The sequence below is a fragment of the Ornithorhynchus anatinus genome, chromosome X1, assembly GCF_004115215.2.
Source record: "Ornithorhynchus anatinus isolate Pmale09 chromosome X1, mOrnAna1.pri.v4, whole genome shotgun sequence".
In the NCBI taxonomy this organism is placed as follows: domain Eukaryota; kingdom Metazoa; phylum Chordata; class Mammalia; order Monotremata; family Ornithorhynchidae; genus Ornithorhynchus; species Ornithorhynchus anatinus.
This window is the reverse complement of record NC_041749.1, coordinates 104460716-104483435: the sequence shown is the minus strand read 5'-3', so window position 1 is coordinate 104483435 and position 22720 is coordinate 104460716. Positions and strand designations below refer to the sequence as shown.

General features: G+C 51.5%; 2 protein-coding genes across 4 annotated transcripts; both read right to left on the bottom strand.

The window, feature by feature from the left end:
* Positions 1-1007: 1007 nt before the first annotated feature.
* CAPS (calcyphosine) lies at positions 1008-11129 on the bottom strand. Of its 3 annotated transcripts, none has more exons than XM_029051642.2 (5): positions 10915-11129; positions 3128-3253; positions 2569-2746; positions 1972-2178; positions 1008-1704 (listed from the first exon to the last, which is right to left on the bottom strand). In XM_029051642.2, the coding sequence occupies exons 1-5, from the start codon at positions 11103-11105 to the stop codon at positions 1603-1605; spliced, it is 804 nt and encodes a 267-aa protein (XP_028907475.1). In that variant the 5' UTR covers positions 11106-11129; the 3' UTR covers positions 1008-1602. The 3 variants fall into 3 exon arrangements, with proteins under 3 accessions (XP_028907475.1, XP_028907479.1, XP_028907476.1); XM_029051646.2 differs by lacking the exon at positions 10915-11129 and adding an exon at positions 4190-4273 and having other exon boundaries at positions 1021-1704; XM_029051643.2 differs by lacking the exon at positions 10915-11129 and adding an exon at positions 4190-4249 and having other exon boundaries at positions 1021-1704; positions 3128-3305.
* Positions 8134-9860, bottom strand: VMAC (vimentin type intermediate filament associated coiled-coil protein). Its single transcript, XM_029051647.2, has 2 exons — positions 9513-9860; positions 8134-8674 (listed from the first exon to the last, which is right to left on the bottom strand). The coding sequence occupies exons 1-2, from the start codon at positions 9539-9541 to the stop codon at positions 8317-8319; spliced, it is 387 nt and encodes a 128-aa protein (XP_028907480.1). The 5' UTR covers positions 9542-9860; the 3' UTR covers positions 8134-8316.
* Positions 11130-22720: the final 11591 nt, after the last annotated feature.

Sequence of the window (22720 nt, the reverse complement as noted above, 5' to 3'; positions counted from 1 at the left end):
CCTCAGCACAAGGATGCCATGCAAATTTGTCAGCCTCGGGTTGGGATAGATTTAGTGGCGGCATCCTAACACAAGTCTGCTAGGGCCCTACACCTACTCATCTCCCATGGGGACTTCAAACTATTAATAATAGTATTTGTTAAGTGCTTACTATATGCCAGGCACTCCTAAGCTTCGGGGTAGATACAAGCCAATCGAGTTGGAAACGGTCCCTGTCCCACGTGGGGCTCACGGTCTCAGTCCCCATTTTGCAGATGAGGGAACTGAGGTCCAGAGAAATGAAGTGATGCCTAAAATCACACAGCACACAAGTGGCGGAGCCGGGATTAGGACTCACGACCTTCTGACTCACAGACCCGTGCTCAAATTGACACTCCTGTCGGTCTCTCTAGTCCCTTTGCCTCTGAACTTTATACCTCCTCTTAAACCCTGTTGCTGTTTGTTTTCCAAATTCTGCACGTGTGGTTTCCGCGCCCTGCACCATTGCCTGAAGCCACCCCCCTTCACTAAGAAAGAATGGCACTCCTGTCATTTTGTTTTCTCCAGTTTCTCCACATCCTATTGAAGGGGTGGTAACCCAGACCAAATCTGACTCCAATAAAGGGCCTAAGCAGTCCTGAGAATAGTGGAAGGATTGCAACTAATTTTTTTGCATCTCGCAGGTTGACTTTACAAATAGTGGTATTACACTCGCTTCTCCCATTGATTCAGCTTCTGGACTACTTTACTGTCCAGCTCTATTTCTGCTCTTTCTCCACATTTTTGTGTTTGTGTATTCTTCACCTTGCCCTGTGGCACTATCTTTGTCCTTGTTGAATCTGATCCTTCTGCTGCAGACCATCTTCCCAGTAGGTCTAAGAGGGTAGCCCTCATCTGGTTTAGCTCCCAGGTCTCCAGAGAAGCCAATTGCCTCTGGGGCCTCATTGAGGAAGTTAAAGTTACCAAGGTCACTATTATTATTATCGTTATTATACCTGTTAAGCTATGAACCAAGCACTGTTCCTAATGCTGGAGTAGATATGTTAATCAAGTTGGACCCAGTACCCATCCCCCATGGGGCTCAAAGTGTAAGTGTGCCGAGGTGTGCTGAGGATGCAGTGAGGGAGATTGGTTTTCACGTTGATTCTGGCTGTGCCAGCCAAGGAGAGAATGCCCAGACGCCAAGGAACCACCTCTCCCCTCCCATTTCCGTATCGATGAACACAAGGAAACAGAATTTTTTCAGGCAATGCAGATTTCATTCTAAGCAAGTGGAAGAACAGTGCCGGATATGGCAGTTGGGGAGGATTTGGGGACTGGAACTCACTATGGGGACCTGCTTTGTTTGCACTGGCTCAGTTTCCCTGGTCCTATGTGTAGTGGCCTAGTGTGGGGAGGCAACGTAGTTCCTTTCCCAAAGCCAAGGAGGTGTTGATGGGAGGGCTAGACAGAGGAGAGGAAGAGTCCTGACTCTCCTTAACCCCAGAGCTAAGGCTGAAAGGTGGCTGGGGTCAGCCCTAGCCTGCAGCGTCCTAAGGGGACAGAGGGCACGATGAGCGAAACTGGGGAAAGCGGGAAGGAAGCACTGATGGTTGGTCTCCCGGTCCAAGGTGGAGGAGAGCGCTACAGCCGCCAGGCACTCTGCACCATTGCTACAAACTCTTCGTCTGTGTTGACGGAGGTGCTCACCCCACTGTAGTAATCCAGGAACTCCTCAGCCGTCACCTGGAGAGGACGGGAGGAAATCACTGCTGTCGCAGCAGACGAGGGTTGGCACCACACCACCCCCCTCCAGGTGGGGTCCCTGGGACTGAACTCACCCTCCAGCCCAAGGCGTCTCCTTTGTCGGGCGGGGGGGTCGGAGGGGAGGTAGGCAGCTGAATGAAAAGGAAGGGGCTCCAGCTGGACCCAAAGGCTCTGGCACCCGCCCTTGTCCACCTGGGGGGCCGGCAGCGAGGGACAGCCGGTGGGGAGGAGGGGGAAGTCCCTGACCTGACCGTCCTTGTCAGGAGAGTCGAAGTTGTCCAGGAAGTGGCGCAACACTTGCTCCTCTGTCCACTCCCCGCTCCGGACCTTCGGGTGGCTCTGGCCACTGTACACGCCCTGCAAGTCCCCCACGGTCACCACGCCATCCCCGCTGCGGTCCAGCTTGGCGAAGGCGGCGGCTACGACCTCCTCTCTGGCCCTGGACATGGGAGGCTGGGGGAGAGATGGCGGCAGCTGCGTCTCGCCTCTGGACCCTCCTACCCCCAGACTGTCTCGACTTGGGTCTTACTGCGGCCCGAAGCAGCTGCTGTGATGGGATGGGGCTTCTGGGCTCAAGGAAAGACCCCTTACTTGGGGAGAGGAGGGGCATTGTGAATTTTCCACCCCTGGTGTGGGGCTTTGCGCAAGGAAACACAGGAAAAATAACGAGGCCTGCTTGTAAATGCTGCTCCCACCTTGGCACCCGCACCAGCTCTACCAATGAGGTGATTTGAGGGTAGAAAATTGGGTGCTGGTGAGAAGGAGCTGGCAAGTGTGAAAAGTTCGCCAGCTCAAGCCTGGATGGCAAAAGAGGCAGGGAGGGGGGAACTGTTGATGCCTCACCCGCACTGCACGCAGGAACTCCTCCAAGTCCACGGTACCACTGCCATCACGGTCATACCGCTTGCATAGCTGCTCCACTTCAGCGGCTTCCAAGTGTAAGCCTAGTTCCGCCAAGCCCTGCTGCAGCTCAGCCGCATCCAGGGCCTGGCTCTTATCTGTGTCCAGGCGGCGGAAAAACCTGCGGGCCCCGAGTTGTGGCTTGGGGGTGTGTGTGGAGGGAATGGACAACGGGCAGTGCGCTGAGGTTTGACCCTGGACCGGCCCCTCCTCCCCCACCACATGCTCTGAAATTTCAGGTTCCAACTTCAACACCCCCCACCCCCCGATCATCTCCGTTCCTCGTCGGAGAGAGGGGCATGAGTACACCAGTCCCCTAGCAAGACTGGGAAGGGCAGCACGGACTGCCCTAAGTGGGTCAGGGACTGTGTCCGCTCTGATTATCGTGCATTGTCCCCAGTGCTTGGCACGGAGGAGTGCCTAAAGTACGGCGCTCATCATTATTACAAGAAGAAAGGAATTGGAATGTTCCTCCTTGATGGGGGAGTGGGAGGGCATTCACCTAGCCAGGCCTTTGATCCCAGATGCTCCACGAGCCAGACACTGTGCCCGAAGCTTCTCTATGGGGTCTCTGCCAGTCTCCATGGCAGCAGTCCTCTTCCTTCCTTCCACGTCAGTCACTCGAGGGCTGGTGCAACAGGAGGGAAGGATACAAATGCCACCAATCCAAGTATATGTCCCTGGAGTGGGAGGCAGGGGGAGAAGGGAGGAGCGCACATCTCTCTCTCATGCCCCTCAGTCTCCCTTGTTTACTCTGCCTGGCAAGAGTACGTAAACAAGCTGCTGCCCTGGGCAAGGCAGGGCTCCCATGGGGAACAGGCACTACCTAGAGGGAGCTGCTAGCAGGAATCAAACCCAGGGTTCAGTGGATTTCCTGATTTAACTGCCCAGTGTGAACCTGAACCATCTCCCAGGGTGGGGGAGCGGGGGGAGAAGGGAATCAGGCTATTACTTAGACAAAATCAAGCTGTTTTAACAACCGGAATAAAAACGGATGCTCTACTTCCCCTGGCCTTCAGGGTGCTGGTGTTCCCAACACAAATCACTGAGGCCCTATGGTTGGGATTCCTGAGGGAGGGAGTGTTACAGGAGGATGGAAGGTTCTGGGAACTTGGCTATCAGGCTGGACTACAGTCCACTGGAGAGGCCTGGGGCCAGGGCAGGTCAGACCCTGTGTGTGGCCACGCATTTTTTGGACCTGGGATAGTTTTAGTGGGGTGGAGGGCTGCATGAGAGATGGGGGAGAGGTGAAGGGGAATAGGGGGGCAGGGGCATAGGGCTTCTCTGATGTCTGGAATTCGTGCCCCCTCCCCAGTCCCCGAAGAAAGGACCCTCTCTGTGTCACCCACTGACTGAGGGAGGGGAGAGTTGGACTCAGAAAGCCCAAGCTCTTGGACTGCCCTTAGGCCATGCCCTCCTGGCCCATCGCCTGGGGGCCGAGGGGACACCTCTACCCTCCCGGCCCCTGTTCGGCCACATCTCTGTGGCATTACTTGGGTCTTCCGCTGACCTTCTCCTTTCCCTCGCCCCCCCGCCCCCTTCCCCACTCCGCTGCCTAACTCACCTGCTGTTTCTCCCTGGGAGGCAGAGTTGGGTCTAGCCGGCAGCCGTCTCTGCGGCAACCCTAGAGTCCCTCCTCCCCCCCAACATGGGTTGCTAGGGGATAGGAGGCCCCAGGAGCCAGGAAGGGGAAGGCTTGTAACTCTAGAGGTGCTGAAGGGAGTGTGCAAAGCTGCACTACCTGAAGTGACCCCAAAGCTGGGCCACGGACTAGCGCCGAGGGAGCCCAGACCTAGGTGGCCCTAAGCTCCACGTAGATGCCCCCGCAATCGAACCTATGACAATGGCCCCCAGCCTTTTGGGAAAGGGGCATGTGTGTGAATATTTTGGAACGCCCCCGCACCGGGCCAGAAACATCACCTCAGCTACTCGGAGGCGGCAAGCAGTCAAACTGCTTTGCTTTTTGACCGTGAGCGCCTCGACTGAAGGGATGATCCTATCTTTTACCTCCATTACACCCGTCCAAGTGCTCAGCCCACAGTAGATGTTCAATGAAGTGGGGGGAACGGCGAGCCTCAGCCAATGCCTGCTCCAGGCCCCTTTGGGAATGCCTCCAACTTTCTCACCTCCACCTCAGACTGGTTGGCCAGGAACCGAATTCCTTCGCTCTGGGCCGGGCGACAGGGAAACCAAAGAAAAAGCACCCCTCGCCACACTGCCTCTCAAGCTGCAGTCCAATTTCCTCCCAGGAAATCCAAGAGGGGAAGAAAGCATTAATAACCACAGCACAAACGTCAGAAGGGTGCAGTGTTACTCCCAATTTAATAGAAAAGGAAAGGACAGACACGAGGTGTAACACCGACTTCCCAAAATGCCATAAACTGAAACGTAATATTCAGATTTGTGTGGACTTCTAATTCGGAACCACCAACACCCACCAGGCCTACAGGGAAAAGCAGTGCCTATTTGCACGAGGAGGAGGGCGTTCACACAGTTTGCTAAGCAGAGCGTGTCCACACGTACACACACACGCACCAGCTACAGAGAAAGCTGTAACCCCTACAAGTGACCTCATAGCTATCCTCCCAGAGTCAATACGGGTTAAAAGCAGGTGGGCGGCAAAGGTTTTCCACCTTTCACCCTCTGAGCTCTTTTAGGGTAGTCACATTTGAGATCCCACAGGTGTTGAGAGTCGGGGAGGAGGGGAGCATGCGGTTCCTGAGGAATTTGGGGACTTGGGTGTTCCCAGAAACACAGCCGTGGACTCTGCCTGCTTGGACTGCTCAGAGTTCAAGGGAGTAGTCCAAGAATGGAAAGCTTCTGCATTTGTTTGCCCTCTCTATTGTGTTTAGAAATAAGCACCATGAAGCAGCAGCTGACTGACAGCCATTTAAAAAACCCTGAATCATCCTGAAGTTCAGAGAAGGTTTAGAACTGCTGGGCCTGGAAATTTCCATGGATTTCTCCCAAGCTCCTTCGCATGGCGTGGCAGATAGAGTAGGGGCCTGGGAGTCAGAAGGTCATGGGTTCTAATGTCCGCTCCTTGTCTGCTGTGTGACCTTGGGCAAATCTCTTCGCTTCTCTGTGCCTCGGTTTCATCTTTAAAATGGGGATCAAGGCTGTGAGCCCCACGTGGGACAGGGACTGTGTCCAACACGACTGGCTCGGAACCACCTCAGCGCTTAGTATGGCGCCCGGCACACCGTAAGCACTTAAATACCAGAATTATTATTATTATTATTATTAGGTACAAATCCTCCACTTCACTGATAATGCAATAAGGTTGGAGAAAAGCTCAGTTTGGAAAATTCCAGATAAGTTTTTCACCCACAAATTTACATATACCCCTTATCCCCAGTTGGCAACGGAGAAGACCCAGGAGCGGTTTGGTGAGTTGCTCGAATGCTCAAACTACCTGGGGTGATAGATGGGAGTCCCTGTGGTCTTTTTTTCAGGTCTAAGTAATACACACCTCATTGCTCCACCCTAGAGAGCTAAGTTTGCAGCCCCAGCCCAAACCCTCAGCTGCCCAGGACAGGGTGATGGTCCCAGAAACATCACTGGACAAAGCAGACAATAAGAAAGGCCTGTAACAGAGTTTCAGAAACCTGTGTCTAAAATGGAGTTAGTTCCATGGGGCCCCACCCAGCCTCTGAATGGGGAGATAGGGCAGAAGAATACTGATATCAAGACAGGTCTAAACTCATCATTTTAAAAGTTCTGTTGATGTCCCCAGTGAGACACTGGCATTGATGTTGAGCAAATGTTTGGGTGATTTTCTGAAGGGCAATTTTGCACTCGCTCTCGCTCTCTCTTCTCCTCCCTCCCACCCCCAACCAGAATTTAGTTCAACATTCTTGTTACTGCACTGAGGGTGTGTTGTTAGAAATGTTGGCATCGTCACGCCCCCTGGGAGTGGAAGGGGAGCCGGGGGGATGAGGCAGAAGTTTATCTGCAGAGCCAGATCACCACAGGAACCTAGGCAGAGAGGCCTTATACCCACGCCTCCCAGACGGGAGATCTGGGGAATTTGGAAAGCAATCACCACCAGAGCGGTGTGCCCAGAAACCTAAGAGAAAAGTCCAGGCCACATCTCTGACTCTCCATTGCCTCAGCCCCAGTCTACCTGAGCTGGTTTCCTGCCCACTAGACAAGAACAGAGGCACGGCTCAGGGTACCAAAGCGGATCTTTGGGGGCTGAATCAGTTGGTGGATGTTGTTTTGTTTTACAAAACAGGAAATACTTAGACGCAAATACTGTACTCCTTAAGATGCCTCAAAGCACAGATCATCCCAGAGAAAGAAGAGCTGACATTTCAAATAGAGCTATATATAGATATATAGAAAATATAAAAGTATTTTAGTATGCTACATAGAATTGCATATAGAGATGCTATCTGGTTAGTTTCCACATTCTGTTCTTCAGAGGGACAGTGAAAAAGCAAAGAAGATGAGCCCGATCAAGCCAGAGAGCAAATCGGTGCCTGGCTGCAGGGCCACTTGGGGCTAATGCCTTACCCTGCCAGGTGTGGATTGGTGTTTTGAGTTTCAAGATAAAAGGAGAATTTTTAGAGTTCAATATTTAAAAAATACATTGAAACTTCTTAATAAAGCCGATAGAAAACTGTAAGTAACTAGATCAAAAGCTAAACAGGAAATAAACCTTTAAGCCCAATCGGTTAGACATCACTATTCTGATTATAAAAAATAAGAAACCCTTCCAATCCCCACGCCTTCTCTGGCAAACGTGACCGACAAAATGATCGATTCCTGGGATTTGCGGGAGGGGCAGCGACGCAATGCAGAACACCCTACAGGTGGGAATTAAGGTGATTTTCAGACACAGGACTGCTCCTACAGAAGAATGAACTGGTTCCGAATCCTGGAGAGGCACACTTCACACACAGGCATAAGCGCCATCTGCCCAGAAGACAAAAATGGCCACGAGAATCTCCAGCTCTTCTCATTTCCCGAAAAGCAAAATCTTCCCATTTTGGAGGTGACAACTTTCCAGCCAGGGTGGATTGACCAGATGGACGTCCTGCCCCAAGAAGCAGTTTCTTGACTTTGCAAAGCTGGGTTGCTGACCCTCCTAAAGTCTGTTTCTAGAATTTGAGCAGAGAGGTAGAGAAATTCTCCTAGAACGACCAGCCCAAACTTTCCTGCCAGAGGCTGTTTTACCCCCATCCCGAAATTCATGACTCTCTCTTAGTTAATCCCACCAACTTCTGCGGCCCCAAGTTGGGCAATCTAGTTACCAGAGCAGAGCAGAGCAGAGCAGTCAAGGTGTGGGATAACCTCACCCTGGCTGCAGAACTTGGAAGCTGGAGGCCTTGCTTTTAACCGAGATCACCACCGCTCTTTCCGAGTGGAGAGTCGGGTTTGGGGAGCGGAAAGAGATCCTTGGCTTCAAGGGGCAGGGCGCCTCTAGGCATCTCTCTCTTTCTCTGAAGCAGAAGCAAGAGCGGGGTAAAGAACAGTCAGCTCCTCTGAAGAAAGGACATAGAGGAAAAGCAGCATCTGCTCTTAATCAGGACCAGAATCCTAAGGTGAGACATCAAGTCCTTCCCCAGTCTTAAAGGCCCACACCCGATCCCAAATGGGAGCTGCTCTACACGCGATCGGGAGACGGGGGCCTGTCTGAAGATCCCGCTGACATTTCCAAAGACAGCAGGCATCAAATCCCAGCATTCACACCGTGGTTCCGAACACAGTCTTGTCCAAATCCTGATCATCCAGATCATCCTCGCTGAGAGAGAAGTCCTTGTGGTTAGAGAGCTGATTGGCAACACGGTCTGTCTCTTGCTGCCTGTCGGAAAGGGGAGAACCGGCGGGGCTTTCCGCTCCTGAGAAAGTCCCCAGGCGCTCGCCTTCGGCCATACAGGAGAGGAGGTTGTCCAGCAGGGGACGGCTCCTGCAGATTTTATTCAACAGCTGGCTCCGGTGCTTCAGCTGGACGATTAAGTCGTCTTTTTCCTGGATCACATTCAAGAGCTTCTGGACAGTCCCCTCAGAGGAAAAGAGCTTTTCTTGAAGATCTGCAATTTCTCTTTGGGGGTTGGGGGAGGGGGGGAGGGGGAAAGTATGGCAAAAAAGGAGACATGGATAAGAGCTGGAATCTTTAGTTCAATTTCCAAGTTTTTCTGCCTGTGCTGTCTTCCAAATTCCACCCCTCAGTCTTCCCGTCAAGAGAGAAATAGTCCTACAGTCCTGAGAACTGAGAGTGACACATAATACCTCTCTTTCCCTCTACATTGGAAACTCCCTTGGAAACACCTTAACTTAGCTTTCGTTTCTTCGTCACCAAAGCTCTTGGCGAGTAGGTTTTGGCAGGAATTGGCAGGAGGGAGGTGGAATGGGCATGTCTGCTACGGGCCCGGCGCTCAGCAGGTAGGTAGCGGGCAGCACGGGAGAGTCCAGACCGGAGGGTGAGAAACATCGGTGGGCCTGAGGGGAAACGTGTGGGCCTACATTCTTGGAACTTCTTGGCAGGGTTCTGAGGGTCACCTACGCATGTGGATGGGTTCCCTTCTCGAAAGGCTGGCTGAGGAAAGCATCCCGCGGTTTCGAAGCACAGGACCAGATGCCGCTTTTAGTTACGTTTGTGGAAAAATGTGACTGGCACTATTTCACCAAAGGGCTTAAAGAGGGAAACTCATCCTCTCTCTACCACAGGTGGTTAAAGGCCTGGCCGGCTCTAGCGAAGCTTTAAAGGTAGTCGAGGATTCCTGCCTCGACTACTTTTGGGTTTCCCTCCCCTTAGGGCCCCTACGGGCCTAGCATGGCCACAACTACCAGCCGGTGGGAGGATCTGAGTCTAAGACTTCTTACGAAGCCTTTCGGAGAAAAGGGATTGTTTGACGATTCCGAGGCGAGGATTCCCAAACCTGAGATGTTGTCCGACGGCACGCTTCATAGCTATGGTCTGAAAACCACCGGCTGTGGGGGCGAGCACCTAATCTGGAGCACGAGACCCGAGGTGCTCAGAGGGCGAATCGCAAAAGGCAGGAATGGAGCATAATGAATTCTCCCCTCCCGAAAAAAAACCCTGAAAATAAAGATGAGGTTCTCCTTGGTGAAGGGGCTGTGGAGATTCCCCCCACCCCCTACTCCCCTTTAATCGTGCTCTAAGTCGCATGGGGATGCCGAGTGGTTTGGGACTAAACCACTAAAGAAGCAGTGTGGCTCAGTGGAAAGAGCACAGGCTTGGGAGTCAGGAGGCATGGGTTTGAATCCCGGCTCTGCCACTTGTCAGCTGTGTGACTGTGGGCCAGTCACTTCACTTCTCTGTGCCTCAGTGACCTTCTCTGTAAAATGGGGATGAAGACTGTGAGCTTCACGTGGGACCACCTCATTACCCTGTATCTCCCCCAGCACTGAGAACAGTGCTCTGCACAGAGTAAGCGCTTAACCAATACCAACATTATTATTATTATTATCAAACACGCTTAGCCAAAGGCCACTCCACAAACTGAGGCCTGTCGGCTTTCACGCTGCTGCAGTCTCGGGGCCCGTTAATTTGCCTTTTACAGCTTCGGCTGGGGATATATTTTTATGACCCTATTTATTTTCTTAATGAGGTGTCCATCCCCTTGATTCTATTTACGGTGATGATGTTGTCTCGTTTTTGTCCGTCCGTCTCCCCCGATTCGACCACGAGCCCGTCACTGGGCAGGGACGGTCTCTCTCTGTTGCCGAATTGTACATTCCAAGCGCTTTGTCCAGTGGTCTGCACACAGTAAGCGCTCAATAAATACGATTGAATGAATAAGGCTTTGAAGGGGAAGAGAGTAATGGTCGTCCTCGGGCAGGGATGGGGGTCTCTCTCTGTTGCCCAATTGTCTGTTCCAAGCGCTTAGTCCAGTGCTCTGCACAGAGTCAGCGCTCGATAAATACGATCGAAAGAAAGGGGAGCTTCCGACAAGAAGAAGGGAAAACAAAAAAGGAACCGTATAAGGTTGTGACGGGAGGGGAAGGGGGAGCGGCTCCGTGACGTCACAGCCGGCCCAGGAGCGGGGCGGAGAGGGGGCGGCCTAGGGGGAAGCACTGTTCTAAGCGCTGGGGGGGATACAAGGTGATCAGATCGTCCCACTGGGGCTCACGGTCTCGTTCCCCATTTTATTCTGCCCTTTTCCAGATGAGGCCCCGCGAAGTGAAGTGACCGGCCCAGACTCACACAACAGCCGAGTGGCGGAGGCGGGATTAGAACCCAAGCCCGGGCTCTTGGGAGTCGGAGGGGGGCGGGGGAGCAAGCGAGGGGGGCCCCCTCCCCGGAGTCTCCGTGGCTACCTGTCCTTGGCCTGGGCTAGGTCTCGCAGGGCCCCCCTCAGCTGGTCGTCCTTGCGGATGAGGCTCTCGGCCTGCTCCCGCACCGTGCGCTCCGCCGCCCCGAGGCGGGCCTCCAGCTCCGCCGCCCGCCGGTGCACAGCCGCCAAGTGCGCGTTGGCCTCGCGGATCTGCACGGGCGACGGCCCCGCCATCCCGCCGGAAGCCGCGCCGCCATCGGCCGGTCCCGCCCCGCCCCGCCCCCGCTCCCTCCTCCCCGGGCCCCGCCACGCCCCCTCCGGGAGAGGACGGGACCCGACGGAGAAGCGGCGTGGCTCGGTGGAAGTAATAGTAATAATAATAATGTTAGTATTTGTTAAGCGCTCACTATGTGCCGAGCACTGTTCTAAGCGCTGGGGGAGATCCAGGGTCATCAGGTTGTCTGACGATGATGGCATTGGTTAAGCGCGTCCTATGTGCAGAGCACTGTTCTAAGCGCCAGGGGAGAGACGGGGTCATCAGGTTGTCCCATGTGAGGCTCCCGGTCTTCATCCCCATTTGACAGATGAGGGAACTGACGCCCAGAGAAGTTAGTGACTTGCTCACAGTCACACAGCTGACAAGTGGCAGAGCCGGGGTTAGAACCCATGACCTCCGACTCATTCATTCAATAGTATTTATTAAGCGCTTACTATGTGCAGAGCACTGTACTAAGCTCTTGGAATGGACAAATCGGGAACAGATACAGTCCCTGCCCTTTGACGGGTTTACAGTCTAATCGAGGGAGACAGGCAGACAAGAACAATGGCAATAAATAGAATCGAGGGGAAGAACATCTCATTAAAACAATAGCAAATAAATAGAATCAAGGTGATGTACACCGCATTAGCAAAATAAATAGGGTAATGAAAATATATACAATTGAGCGGACGAGCACAGTGCTGAGGGGAGGGGAAGGAAGAGGGGGAGGAGCAGAGGGAAAGGGGGGAAGAGAGGGCTTAGCTGAGGAGAGGTGAATGGGGGGGGGTAGAGGGGGAGCAGAGGGAGCAGAGGGAAAAGGGGAGCTCAGTCTGGGAAGGCCTCTTGGAGGAGGTGAGCTTTAAGTAGGGTTTTGAAGAGGGGAAGAGAGTTCGTTTGGCGGAGGTGAGGAGGTAGGGAGTTCCAGGACCGCGGGAGGACGTGGCCCGGGGGTCGACGGCGGGATAGGCGAGAACGGGGGCCGGTGAGGAGGTGGGCGGTAGAAAGCGAGAAGGGAGGAGAGGTAGGAGGGGGCAAGGTGATGGAGAGCCTTGAAGCCTCTAGGCCCGGGCTCTTTCCACCGAGCCACGCTGAGTAGGAGACGGGCAAGGTGAGGTAGGAGGGGGCAAGGGGATGGAGCGTTTCACCAGACACTCAGAGCTCCTAGAGAATAAGTACTGAAGACGAGAAGCAGCGCGGCCTAGGCGAAATTCAGAGCCTGAGAGTCAGAGAATGTGGGTCCTCATCCCGGCTCCGCCACCTGGCTGCTGGGTGACCTTGGGCAAGTCGCTTCACTTCTCTGGGCCTCAGTTACCTCATCTGGAAAACGGGGATTAAGACGGTGAGCCCCACTTGGGCTCGTATCTATGCCCGACACACAGCAAGTGCTTAACGAATACCACGACAAAAAAAAGATCCCCCCCCTACCTTTGAGGAGGTATATCCTCATAGGAAAAGACGGTTGACAGATATATGCGAGTTCAGAGTCAGCAGAGTTACCCTTCTGTTCCCAGGGGGGCAAGACTGTTCCCACCGGCGTGAGTGGCACAAAGAGAATTTCTTGCCCACTCGAACGCCGCGATTTACAAAATTACCAGGGCACCGTCTGGGTACGGCATCGCTCAGACACTAATGATTAAGAAGGGAAAGTTATGCCCAACCACAGGCAGGGCGTGAACTTGAGTTGTTTTTGCAGAGTGGTGAGGAAATGCTAATCCCCGCTTCGCCACTTCTCTGGGCCGCAGTTACTTCATCTGTAAAAATGGGGATTAAGACCGTGAGCCTCATGTGGGACAGGGTCCAAACCAATTTGCTTGTATTCCCCTCCAGTGCTTAGTATGGTGCTTGAAACCCCGGGGGCTTAGAACAGTGTTTCGCACATAGTGAGCGCTTAACAAGTACCACTATCATTATCATTGTTGTCTTGAAACTCTGTTGCAGCCCCCTACCTGTGGTTTGTTTCAGTGTCTATCACCTCCTCCGCTGCCACCCTCCCCCACGAGATCGTAAGCTCCGTAAGGACAGGGATCGAGTCTACTGACTCTGTCGCATAAACGGTCTTTATTCAGTGCTTACTGTGTGCAGAGCATTGTACTAAGCGCTTGGGAGAGAGCACCACGCAACAGAGTTGGCAGACACATTCCCTGCCCACAGCAAGCTTACAGTCTAGAGGGGGAGACAGACAATATAAATAAATAATTTATAATATATAATTTAAAGATCTGTCCATAAGTGCTTGAGAGGCTGAGAGGGTGAATATCAAATGCCTAAAGGTCACGGATCCGAGTGCATAGACGATACGCAGAAGGGAGAGGGGGCTGGGGTGGGAGGAAAGAGGGCCTAATGGGGGAAGGGCACTCGGAGGAGATGTGACCTCAGTGCTTAGCACCGTGCTCAATAAATATTATTGATTCATTTACTTGGTGTCATCCACATTCTCTCTCCTGGTCTCCCTGGGTAATAGTAATAATAACAATTATGATATTTGTTAAGCTCTTACTATGTGCCAGGCACTGTAATAATAATAATAATAATGATGATGGCATTTGTTAAGCGCTTACTATGTGCGAAACACTGTTCTAAGTCCCCGGCGGGCGGAGGGGATAAAAGGTGGTCGGGTGGTCCCACGTGGGACTCACAGTCTTAATCCCCATTTTACAGATGAGGTAACTGAGGCACAGAGAAGTGAAGTGACCTGCCCGAAGTCACACAGCTGGCAAGTGGCAGAACTGGGATTAGAACCTATGACCTCTGACTCCCAAGCCCGGGCTCTTTCCACTATGCGCTGGAGTAGATACAAGCAAATCAGGGTGGACCCGGTCCCTGTCCCACATGGGACTCAGTCTCAATGCCCATTTTCCAGATGAGGTCACTGAGGCCCAGAGAAGTGGAGCGACCTGCCCGAAGTCACACAGCAGACAAGAGGCAGAGTGAGGATTAGAAGCCATGACCTTCTGACTCCCAGGCCCGTGCTCTATCCACTATCCCACGGGTTCACCAGCATGTTTTATAAGGCAGCTCGTAAGAAGTACAGGCACAGTCTGCAGTGGTCACAGCAAATCGATTGATCCGTTGTACTTGTTGAGTGCTTACTGTGTGCAGAGCTCTGCACTAAGAGTTTAGTACAGTGTTTAGAAGATATCTCTGAGACCTTAGCAGCAGCAGCAGGAGTCAGAGGTCATGAGTTCAAATCCCAGCTCTGCCACTTGTCAGCTGTGTGACTGTGAGCAAGTCACTTAACTTCGTGCTTCAGTTACCTCATCTGTAAAATGGTGATTAACTGTGAGCCTCACGTGGGACAACCTGACCCTGTATCTCCCCCAGCGCTTAGAACAGTGCTCTGCACATAGTAAGTGCTTAACAAATACCAACATTATTATACCACTGTGCCATCACCAGTGGGCTGGAGAATCTTTTCCACGCATGAAGCGCTGAGTACGGTGCCAATTAGAAGGGGCGTGGCCTGGTGGATAGAGACGGGGCCTTGAGAGTCAGAAGGACCTGGGTTCTAATCCCAGTTCTGCTGCTTGTCTGCTGTGTGACCTCGGGCAAGTCACTTCACTTCTCTGGGCCTCAGCTACCTCAGCTGTGAAATGGTGATTAAGACTGTGCCCCATGTAGGACAGGGACCATGTCCAACCTGGTCTGCTTGTATCCACCCCAGTGCTTAGGTCAGTGTCAGGCGCATAGTAAGTGCCTGACAGAAATAACAATAAATTGTAATTATTAAATGCTCAGAACAGGGCTCTGCACACAGTAAGAGCTCAATAAATACCACTGATTGATTGGCGGGTTGAAAAAATAAGGGGAAAAGCAAAAACAAGAAACAAAAAGTGAAGATTAGCAAGAGCAAAAAAATCTATTGTCCTCCATATTCAGCTCCTATAGGAGGATAATATGAAAAGATTACTACTCTTCAATCTGTAAAAACTAAGGCTGACAGGAGTCACTCTCAAAGTCTGTAAAATCAAAAAATGGTTCATTAAATCCCACAAAAGAGAACAAGTCTTTACCTAAACTTGAAGGAGGTAGATTACAGAAAAACAAAGGAGTCGCTCAGCAGCGTGGCTCAGTGGAAAGAGCCTGGGCTTGGGAGTTAGGGGTCATGGGTTCTAATCCCGGCTCCTCCACTTGTCAGCTGTGTGACTTTGGGCAAATCACTTAATTTCTCTGTGCCTCAGTTCCCTCATCTGTAAAATGGGGATTAAGACTGTGAGCCCCACGTGGGGCAACCTGATCACCTTGTATCCCCCCCAGCGCTTAGAACAGTGCTTTGCACATAGTAAGTGCTTAAAAAATGCCATCATTATTATTATTATTATTATTAATAATAAATCAAATGCCTTGGTACACTGACAAGAGAAGGCAGGAAGACAAAATGTCTGGAAAGTCCCCAAGAGGATGTGGTTGACTTACTTTTTTTTATGGTATACGTTAAGTGCTTACTATGTGCCAGGCACTGTATGAACGAGCTGGAGTAGATGCAAGCTAATTCATTTATTCATTCAGTCATATTTATTAAGGGCTTGCTCTGTGCAGAGCACTGTACTAAGCGCTTGGCAAAGAACAATACAGATCAGGTTGGACACAGTCTCTGTCCCACATGGGGCTCATGATCTTAATCCCCATTTTACAGATGAAGTCATGGAGGCACAGCAAAGTTAAGTGACTTGCCCAAGATCACACAGCAGACAAGTGGCAGACCTGGGATTAGAACCCTCATCCTTCCAACTCCCAGGCCTGTATTCTTTCCACGGGACCACACTGCTCTGCACTACTTACTGCGTTCCACTGCTGCCCAAATCATTTTTCTACAGAAACATTCAGTGCATGTCCTCACTCCTCAACAACCTCCAGTGACTTCCCAGCCTCCCCCCACATCAAACAGAAACTCCTTTAAAGCACTCAGGCACCTTTCCCTCTCCTACCTTACCTTGCTGCTCTCCTACTACAACCCAAACAGCACACTTTACTCCTCTAATGCTAAGCTACTCAAAGTTAACTCGATCTCCTCTTTCTCGCTGCCTATCGCTCGCCCACGTCCTGCCTCGGACCCGGAACGCCCTCCCTCTTCATATCTGACAGACGATCGCTCTCCCCGCCTTCAAAGCCTTGTCGAAGGCACATCTCCTCCGAGAGGATTTCCCCGACTAAGCCCTCATTTTCTCTTCTCCCACTCCCTTCTGCATCACTGCAACACAGACTTCAGTGCACTGGTGGATGCGGAAGGGGGGGAATGGGGTGGAGAGATGAGGGTTTAGCTGGGGAAAGCTGCTTGGACCGGATGTGGTTTCAGCTGGGCTTTTGAAGATGGGGAGAGCGGTGGTCTATCGGATATGAAAGGGGTGGGAATTCCAGGTAGGAGGGAGGGTGTGAGCAAGAGGTCGGCAGTGAGCGAGATGAGACCGAGGGATGGTGAGTAGGTTGGGGTTAGAGGAGTGAAGTGTGCAGGCTGGGCTTTAGTGGGAGAGGAGTGAGATAAGAGTGGAGAGAGAGAACTGATTGAGTGCCTTAAAGTAAAAGGGAGCTTGTTCGATGTGAAGACGGATGGTCAACCCGCTGGGGGGTTTTGAGGAATGCATCCGGAACAATGGCATAGGCATCAGAGTGAGGCATGGACTGGAGAGGGAAGAGGCCGGAGATGACGAGGTCAGTCGATGAGGAGGCTGATGCAGTAGTCTAGGCTGGATATGACGAGTGCTTGGACCAGTGGGGTGGCAGTTTGGATGGAGAGGAGGGGGTGGATTCTAGAACTGTCGTGAAAGAGAGACTCGACGGGAAATGGTGACTGAATATGTGAGTCGAAGGCGAGAGATCAATTGATCTGTCGACTGTATTTGTTGAACACTTACTGCGTGCAGAGCTTGGGAGAGTGCAATACAACAGTTGGTAGACATATTCCCTGCACACAAGGTGTTCCCAATCTAGAGGAGGAGACCGACATTAAAATAAATCACCGATACAGATGCAAGTGCCGTGGGGTGAATAAAGGGTACAAATCCAAGTGCAGGATCAACACAAAAGGGAAAGGGAGTAGGAGAAATAAGGACTTAGTCGGGGAAGGCCTCTTGGACGAGGTGTGATTTTGATAAGGCTCTGAAGGTGGGGAGATCGATGGTCTGTCACATATGAAGGGGGAGGGCGTTCCAGGCCAGAGGCAGGATGTGGGCCAGGGGTAAGTAGCGAGACAGATGCGATCCAGGTACAGTGAGTAGGTTGGTATTAGAGAAGCCGAGTGACCGTTCTGGGTTGTAGGAGCAAATCGGCGAGGTAAGAGAGGAGGGGGCAAGGTGATTGAGTGCTTTAAAGCCAGTGGTAAGGAGTTTCTGTTTGATGCGGAGGTGGATGGGCAACCACTGGAGGTTCTTGAAGAGTGGGGAACAGGGACTGAAATAATCTGGGCAGCAGAGTGAAGTATAGACCGGAGGAGGGAGAAACAGGAAGCAGGGAGGTCAGTAAGGAGACTGATGCAGTAATCAGGGTGGGATAGGATAAATGCTTGGATAAACGCGATAGCAGTCTGGAGAGGGAAAGGTGGATTTTAGCGATGTTGTGAAGGCTGAACCAATAGGATTTGGTGACAGATTGAACACGTGGGTTGACTGAGAGAGATGGGTAGAGGATAATGCCATAGTTAAAGGCTTGTGAGACAGGGAGGATAGAGGTTGACAGTGATGGGAAAGTCAGTGGGAGGACAGGGTTTGGGTGGAGAGATGAGGAGTTCTCTTTCAGACGTGTTAAGCTTGAGGTATCGGCGGGACATCCCAAGTAGAGATGTCCTGAAGGCAGGAGGAAAAGACTGCAGAGAAGGAGAGAGGTCAGAACTAGAGATGTAGATTTGGGAATCATCCACATAGAGATGGTAGTGGAAGCCATGGGAGCGAATGAGTTCTCCAAGGGAGTGGGTGAGGTGAAGAATAGAGCTTTGAGGGACTCCCTCAGAGGATGGGAGGCAGAAAAGGGGCCTGCAAAAGAAACTGAAAATGAATGACCTGAGAGATAGGAGGAGAACCAGGAGAGGACAGTGTCAGTGAAGCCAAGGTTAGATAATGTGTCCAGGAGAAGGAGGTGCTCCACAGTGTCGCAGACAACTGATTGGTCGAGGAGGATTAGGATGGAATAAAAGCCACTGAATTTGGCAAGAAGGAGGTCATTAAGGACCTTTGAGAGGGCAGCTTCTGTGGAGTGAAGGGGGCAAAAGCTGGATTGGAGGAAGTCTAGAAGAGAATCGGAGAAGAGGAAGCCAAGGCAGCGGGTGTAGACAACTGGCTCAAGGAGTTTGGAGAGGAATGGTAGGAGGGAGATGGGGCGATAACTGGAGGGAGCCGTGGGGTCAAGGAAGGGGTTTTTTTTAGGATAGGAGATACGTGAGCATGTTTGAAAGCAGTGGGGAAGAAGCCATTGGAGAGTGAACAGTTGAAGGTGGTGGTTAGGGAGGGAAGAAGGGAGAGGGCAAATGTTTTGCTAAGGTGTGAGGGGATGTGTTGAGGATAATGCCAAGGTTGCGGACTTGCGAGAGAGGGAGGGTGGTGGTGTGGTCAACAGTGAATGGCGGGGTGGAAGTAAGGTCTGGATAATTCAGGGATGAAAGGTCCGTGCCCTTCCTGATGCCTGGAACTCCCTCTCCCTTCATCTCTGCCAGACTACCATCATTCTCTTCCTTCAAAGCCCTCCTAAGATCACATCTCCTTCAAGAGGCCTTTCCTGACTGGGCCTTCAATTCCCCTATTTGCCCTCCCTTCTCCTTTGCTTATACTCTTGGGTATGTACCCCTTAAGCACTTGACAGTCACCCCCAGCCCCACAGGAACTCTGCCATTTCCCCATCTGTAGTTTATTTTTAATGTCTGTCTAAACTGTAAACTCCATGAAAGCAGGGATTGTGCCTCCGAACTCTCTCGTATAGTACTCTCCCGGTAGAGTACTCTGCACACAGTATAAACACCCAATAAATACCACCGATTGATTGATTTCCCTCTGGGTTTCCCGGGACGTAGTAGTAATTAACTCCAAGGCCCAACAGCCCAGAAGGATAACCCAACCTTACTTTTGGGTAGGGGTGCGTTCCTCCAGACTCGAGGCCAGGAAGGAACATACCTTCCTTGAGGTTTTTTGGTTTTGTTTTTAATGGTATTTGTTAAGTGCTTACTATGTGCCAGACACTGTACTAAGCACCGGGGTAGATACACACTAATCAGGTTGGACACAGTCCATGTACCATACGGGGCTCACAGTCTTAATCCCCATTTTACAGATGAGGGGAACTGAGGCACAGAGAAGTGGCACGACTTGCTCAAGGTCACACGGGAGAAAAGTGGCGGAGGCAGGATTAGAACCCAGGTCCTTCTGATTCCCAAGCCTGTGCTCCATCCACTAGGGTGTGTTGCGGGGTTGGACTTTGGGCCCCAAGAGAGTAGATGAGAGAGGAAGTCTTGGCCATCAGACCTCCTCGGGGGGAAGAGGAGTGCAGGGGGAAACTCACTAGGTTAAGAATGAGGGACTAGAGAAAAATAAGACAAGTTCCTTTGCTTTTGTAGGTTCCCATGGTCTGTTAGATGAGGTAAATAATTTTGTTAATGAATTGTACATCGCCTTGATTCTATTTAGTTGCCATTGTTTTTACGAGATGTTCTTCCCCTTGACGCTGTTTAGTGCCATCGTTCTTGTCTGTCCGTCTCCCCCGATTAGACTGTAAGCCCGTCAAACGGCAGGGACTGTCTCTATCTGTTGCCGACTTGTTCATCCCAAGCGCTTAGTACAGTGCTCTGCACATAGTAAGCGCTCAATAAGTACTATTGAATGAATGAATGAAATAATGATAGATTGTTATCATTTTTGTTATTATGGTACATGTCAAAGCACTTTTCTAAGAGCCGGGGTAGAGACGAATTTATCAGATTGGACACAGTCTCCATCCCACAGGGGGCTCACAGTCTAAGTAGGAGGGAGAACACATGTTTAATCCCCATTTTACCATTGAGATAAACACACGAGTCCTAGGATAGCTAATAGGATGATGTGACTGGGAAGATGGGGGCTAATCAGGGAAGGCCTCTTGGAGGAGGGGGCTTTTTAAGAGGGCGGTGAGTGCGTGGGGGCCGGAGGCAGTTTGGTGATGTGAACCTTGCAGTGGAAAGGTGTGACCAGTGATCACTGGCAGGTGAACTGAGAGTGAGGGGTAAGGAGGAGTTTTGCTTGAGAGAAGCAAATCAATCAATAGTGTTTTTCCTCCAAACTGTGTGCTCATCGTGGGCTGTCTGTGTCGGGTTATATTGTTATATTATGCTCTCCCAAGAGCTCGGTACAGTGCTCTGCACACAGTAAGTGCGCAATAAATACGACTGATTGATTGATTGTTCATTCATTCATTCATTCAATAGTATTTATTGAGCGCTTACTATGTGCAGAGCACTGTACTAAGCGCTTGGAATGAACAAGTCGGCAACAGATAGAGACGGTCCCTGCTGTTTGACGGGCTTACGGTCTAATTGGGGGAGACGGACAGACAAGAACAATGGCGATAAATAGAGTCAAGGGGAAGAACATCTCGTAAAAACAATGGCAACTAAATAGAATCAAGGCAATGTACAATTTATTAACAAAATAAATAGGGTAATGGAAATATATACAGTTGAGTGGACGAGTACAGTGTTGAGGGGAGGGGAAGGGAGAGGGGGAGGAGCAGAGGGAAAGGGGGAAAAGAGGGTTTAGCTGCGGAGAGGTGAAGGGGGGTGGTAGAGGGAGTAGAGGGAGAAGAGGAGCTCAGTCTGGGAAGGCCTCTTGGAGGAGGTGAGTTTTAAGTAGGGTTTTGAAGAGGGGAAGAGAATCAGTTTGGTGGAGGTGAGGAGGGAGGGCGTTCCAGGACCGCGGGAGGACGTGGCCCGGGGGTCGACGGCGGGATAGGCGAGACCGAGGGACGGTGAGGAGGTGGGCGGCGGAGGAGCGGAGCGTGCGGGGTGGGCGGTAGAAAGAGAGAAGGGAGGAGAGGTAGGAAGGGGCAAGGTGATGTAGAGCCTCGAAGCCTAGATTGAGGAGTTTTTGTTTGGAGCGGAGGTTGATAGGCAACCACTGGAGTTGTTTAAGAAGGGGAGTGACACACCCAGATCGTTTCTGCAGGAAGATGAGCCGGGCAGCGGAGTGAAGAATAGACTGGAGCGGGGCGAGAGAGGAGGAAGGGAGGTCAGAGAGAAGCAGCGTGGCTCACTGGAAAGAGCACGGGCTTTGGAGTCAGAGGTCATGGGTTCAAACCCCAGCTCTGCCACTTGCCAGCTGTGTGACTTTGGGCAAGTCACTTAACTTCTCGGTGCCTCAGTTCCCTCATCTGTAAAATGGGGATTGAGACTGTGAGCCCCACGTGGGACAACCTGATTCCCCTGTGTCTACCCCAGCGCTTAGAACAGTGCTTGGCACATAGTAAGCGCTTAACAAATACCAACAAAAAAAAAAAAAAAAAGAGAAGGCTGACACAGTAGTCTAGCCGGGATATAACGAGAGCCCGTAGCAGTAAGGTAGCCATCTGGGTGGAGAGGAAAGGGCGGATCTTGGCGATATTGTAGAGGTGAAACCGGCAGGTCTTGGTAACGGATAGGATGTGTGGGGTGAACGAGAGAGACGAGTCAAGGATGACACCGAGATTGCAGGCCCGAGAGACGGGAAGGATGGTCGTGCCATCCACGGTGATAGATTGGGCACCTACTGTCTGCAGAGCACTGCAAATAAACACTTGGGAGAGTGTAATGCAACAAATAGACATGACCCCTGCCCTCGAGGAGTTTTCAATTTAGTGAAGGTGATAGATATTAAATTACAGATAAAGGAAAGCGAGACTATAAAGAAATATACAAAAACGCCACAAGGGTATGAATACCCAAGTATTTAGGTGGCATAAAAATTATCAAGTGGCAGTGGACGGGGGATAAAGTGGGAATATTAAAAGCTAATCAGAGAAGGCCTCCTGGTGGAGATGTGATTCCAGAAGGGCTTTGAAGATGAGGAGAGCAGTGGACTTAGGTAATGGACTTGAGAAATGAAGAGGATGGTGGTGATTAAGGGGATTAAGACCGTGACTGTGTCCAACCCCTTTAGCTTATGTCTACCTCAGCCAGAACAGCGCTTGACATATAATAAGCATTTAGAGAACACTGTCGTTATCATTATTATCTCCTGTGCGATTTGGGGGAAGTCACTTCACTTCTCTGCGCCTCAGTTCCCTTAGCTGCAGAATGGAGATTAAGACCGTCAGCCCCATATGGGACATGGACTGTGTCCAACCTGATGGGCTTGTCGAAGCCGCGTGGCTCAGTGGAAAGAGCCCGGGCTTGGGAGTCAGCGGTCGTGGGTTCTAATTCCCACTCCGTTCCTTGCCAGCTGGGTGACTGTGGGCAAGTCACTTCACTTTAGGAGTGTGGCTCAGTGGAAAGAGCACGGGCTTGGGAGTCAGAGGACATGGTTTCGAATCCCGGCTCTGCCACTTGTCAGCTGTGTGACCGTGGGCAAGTCACTTCACTTCTCTGTGCCTCAGTTTCCTCATCTGGAAAATGGGGGTGAAGGCTGTGAGCTTCACGTGGGACAACCTGATGACCCTGTATCTACCC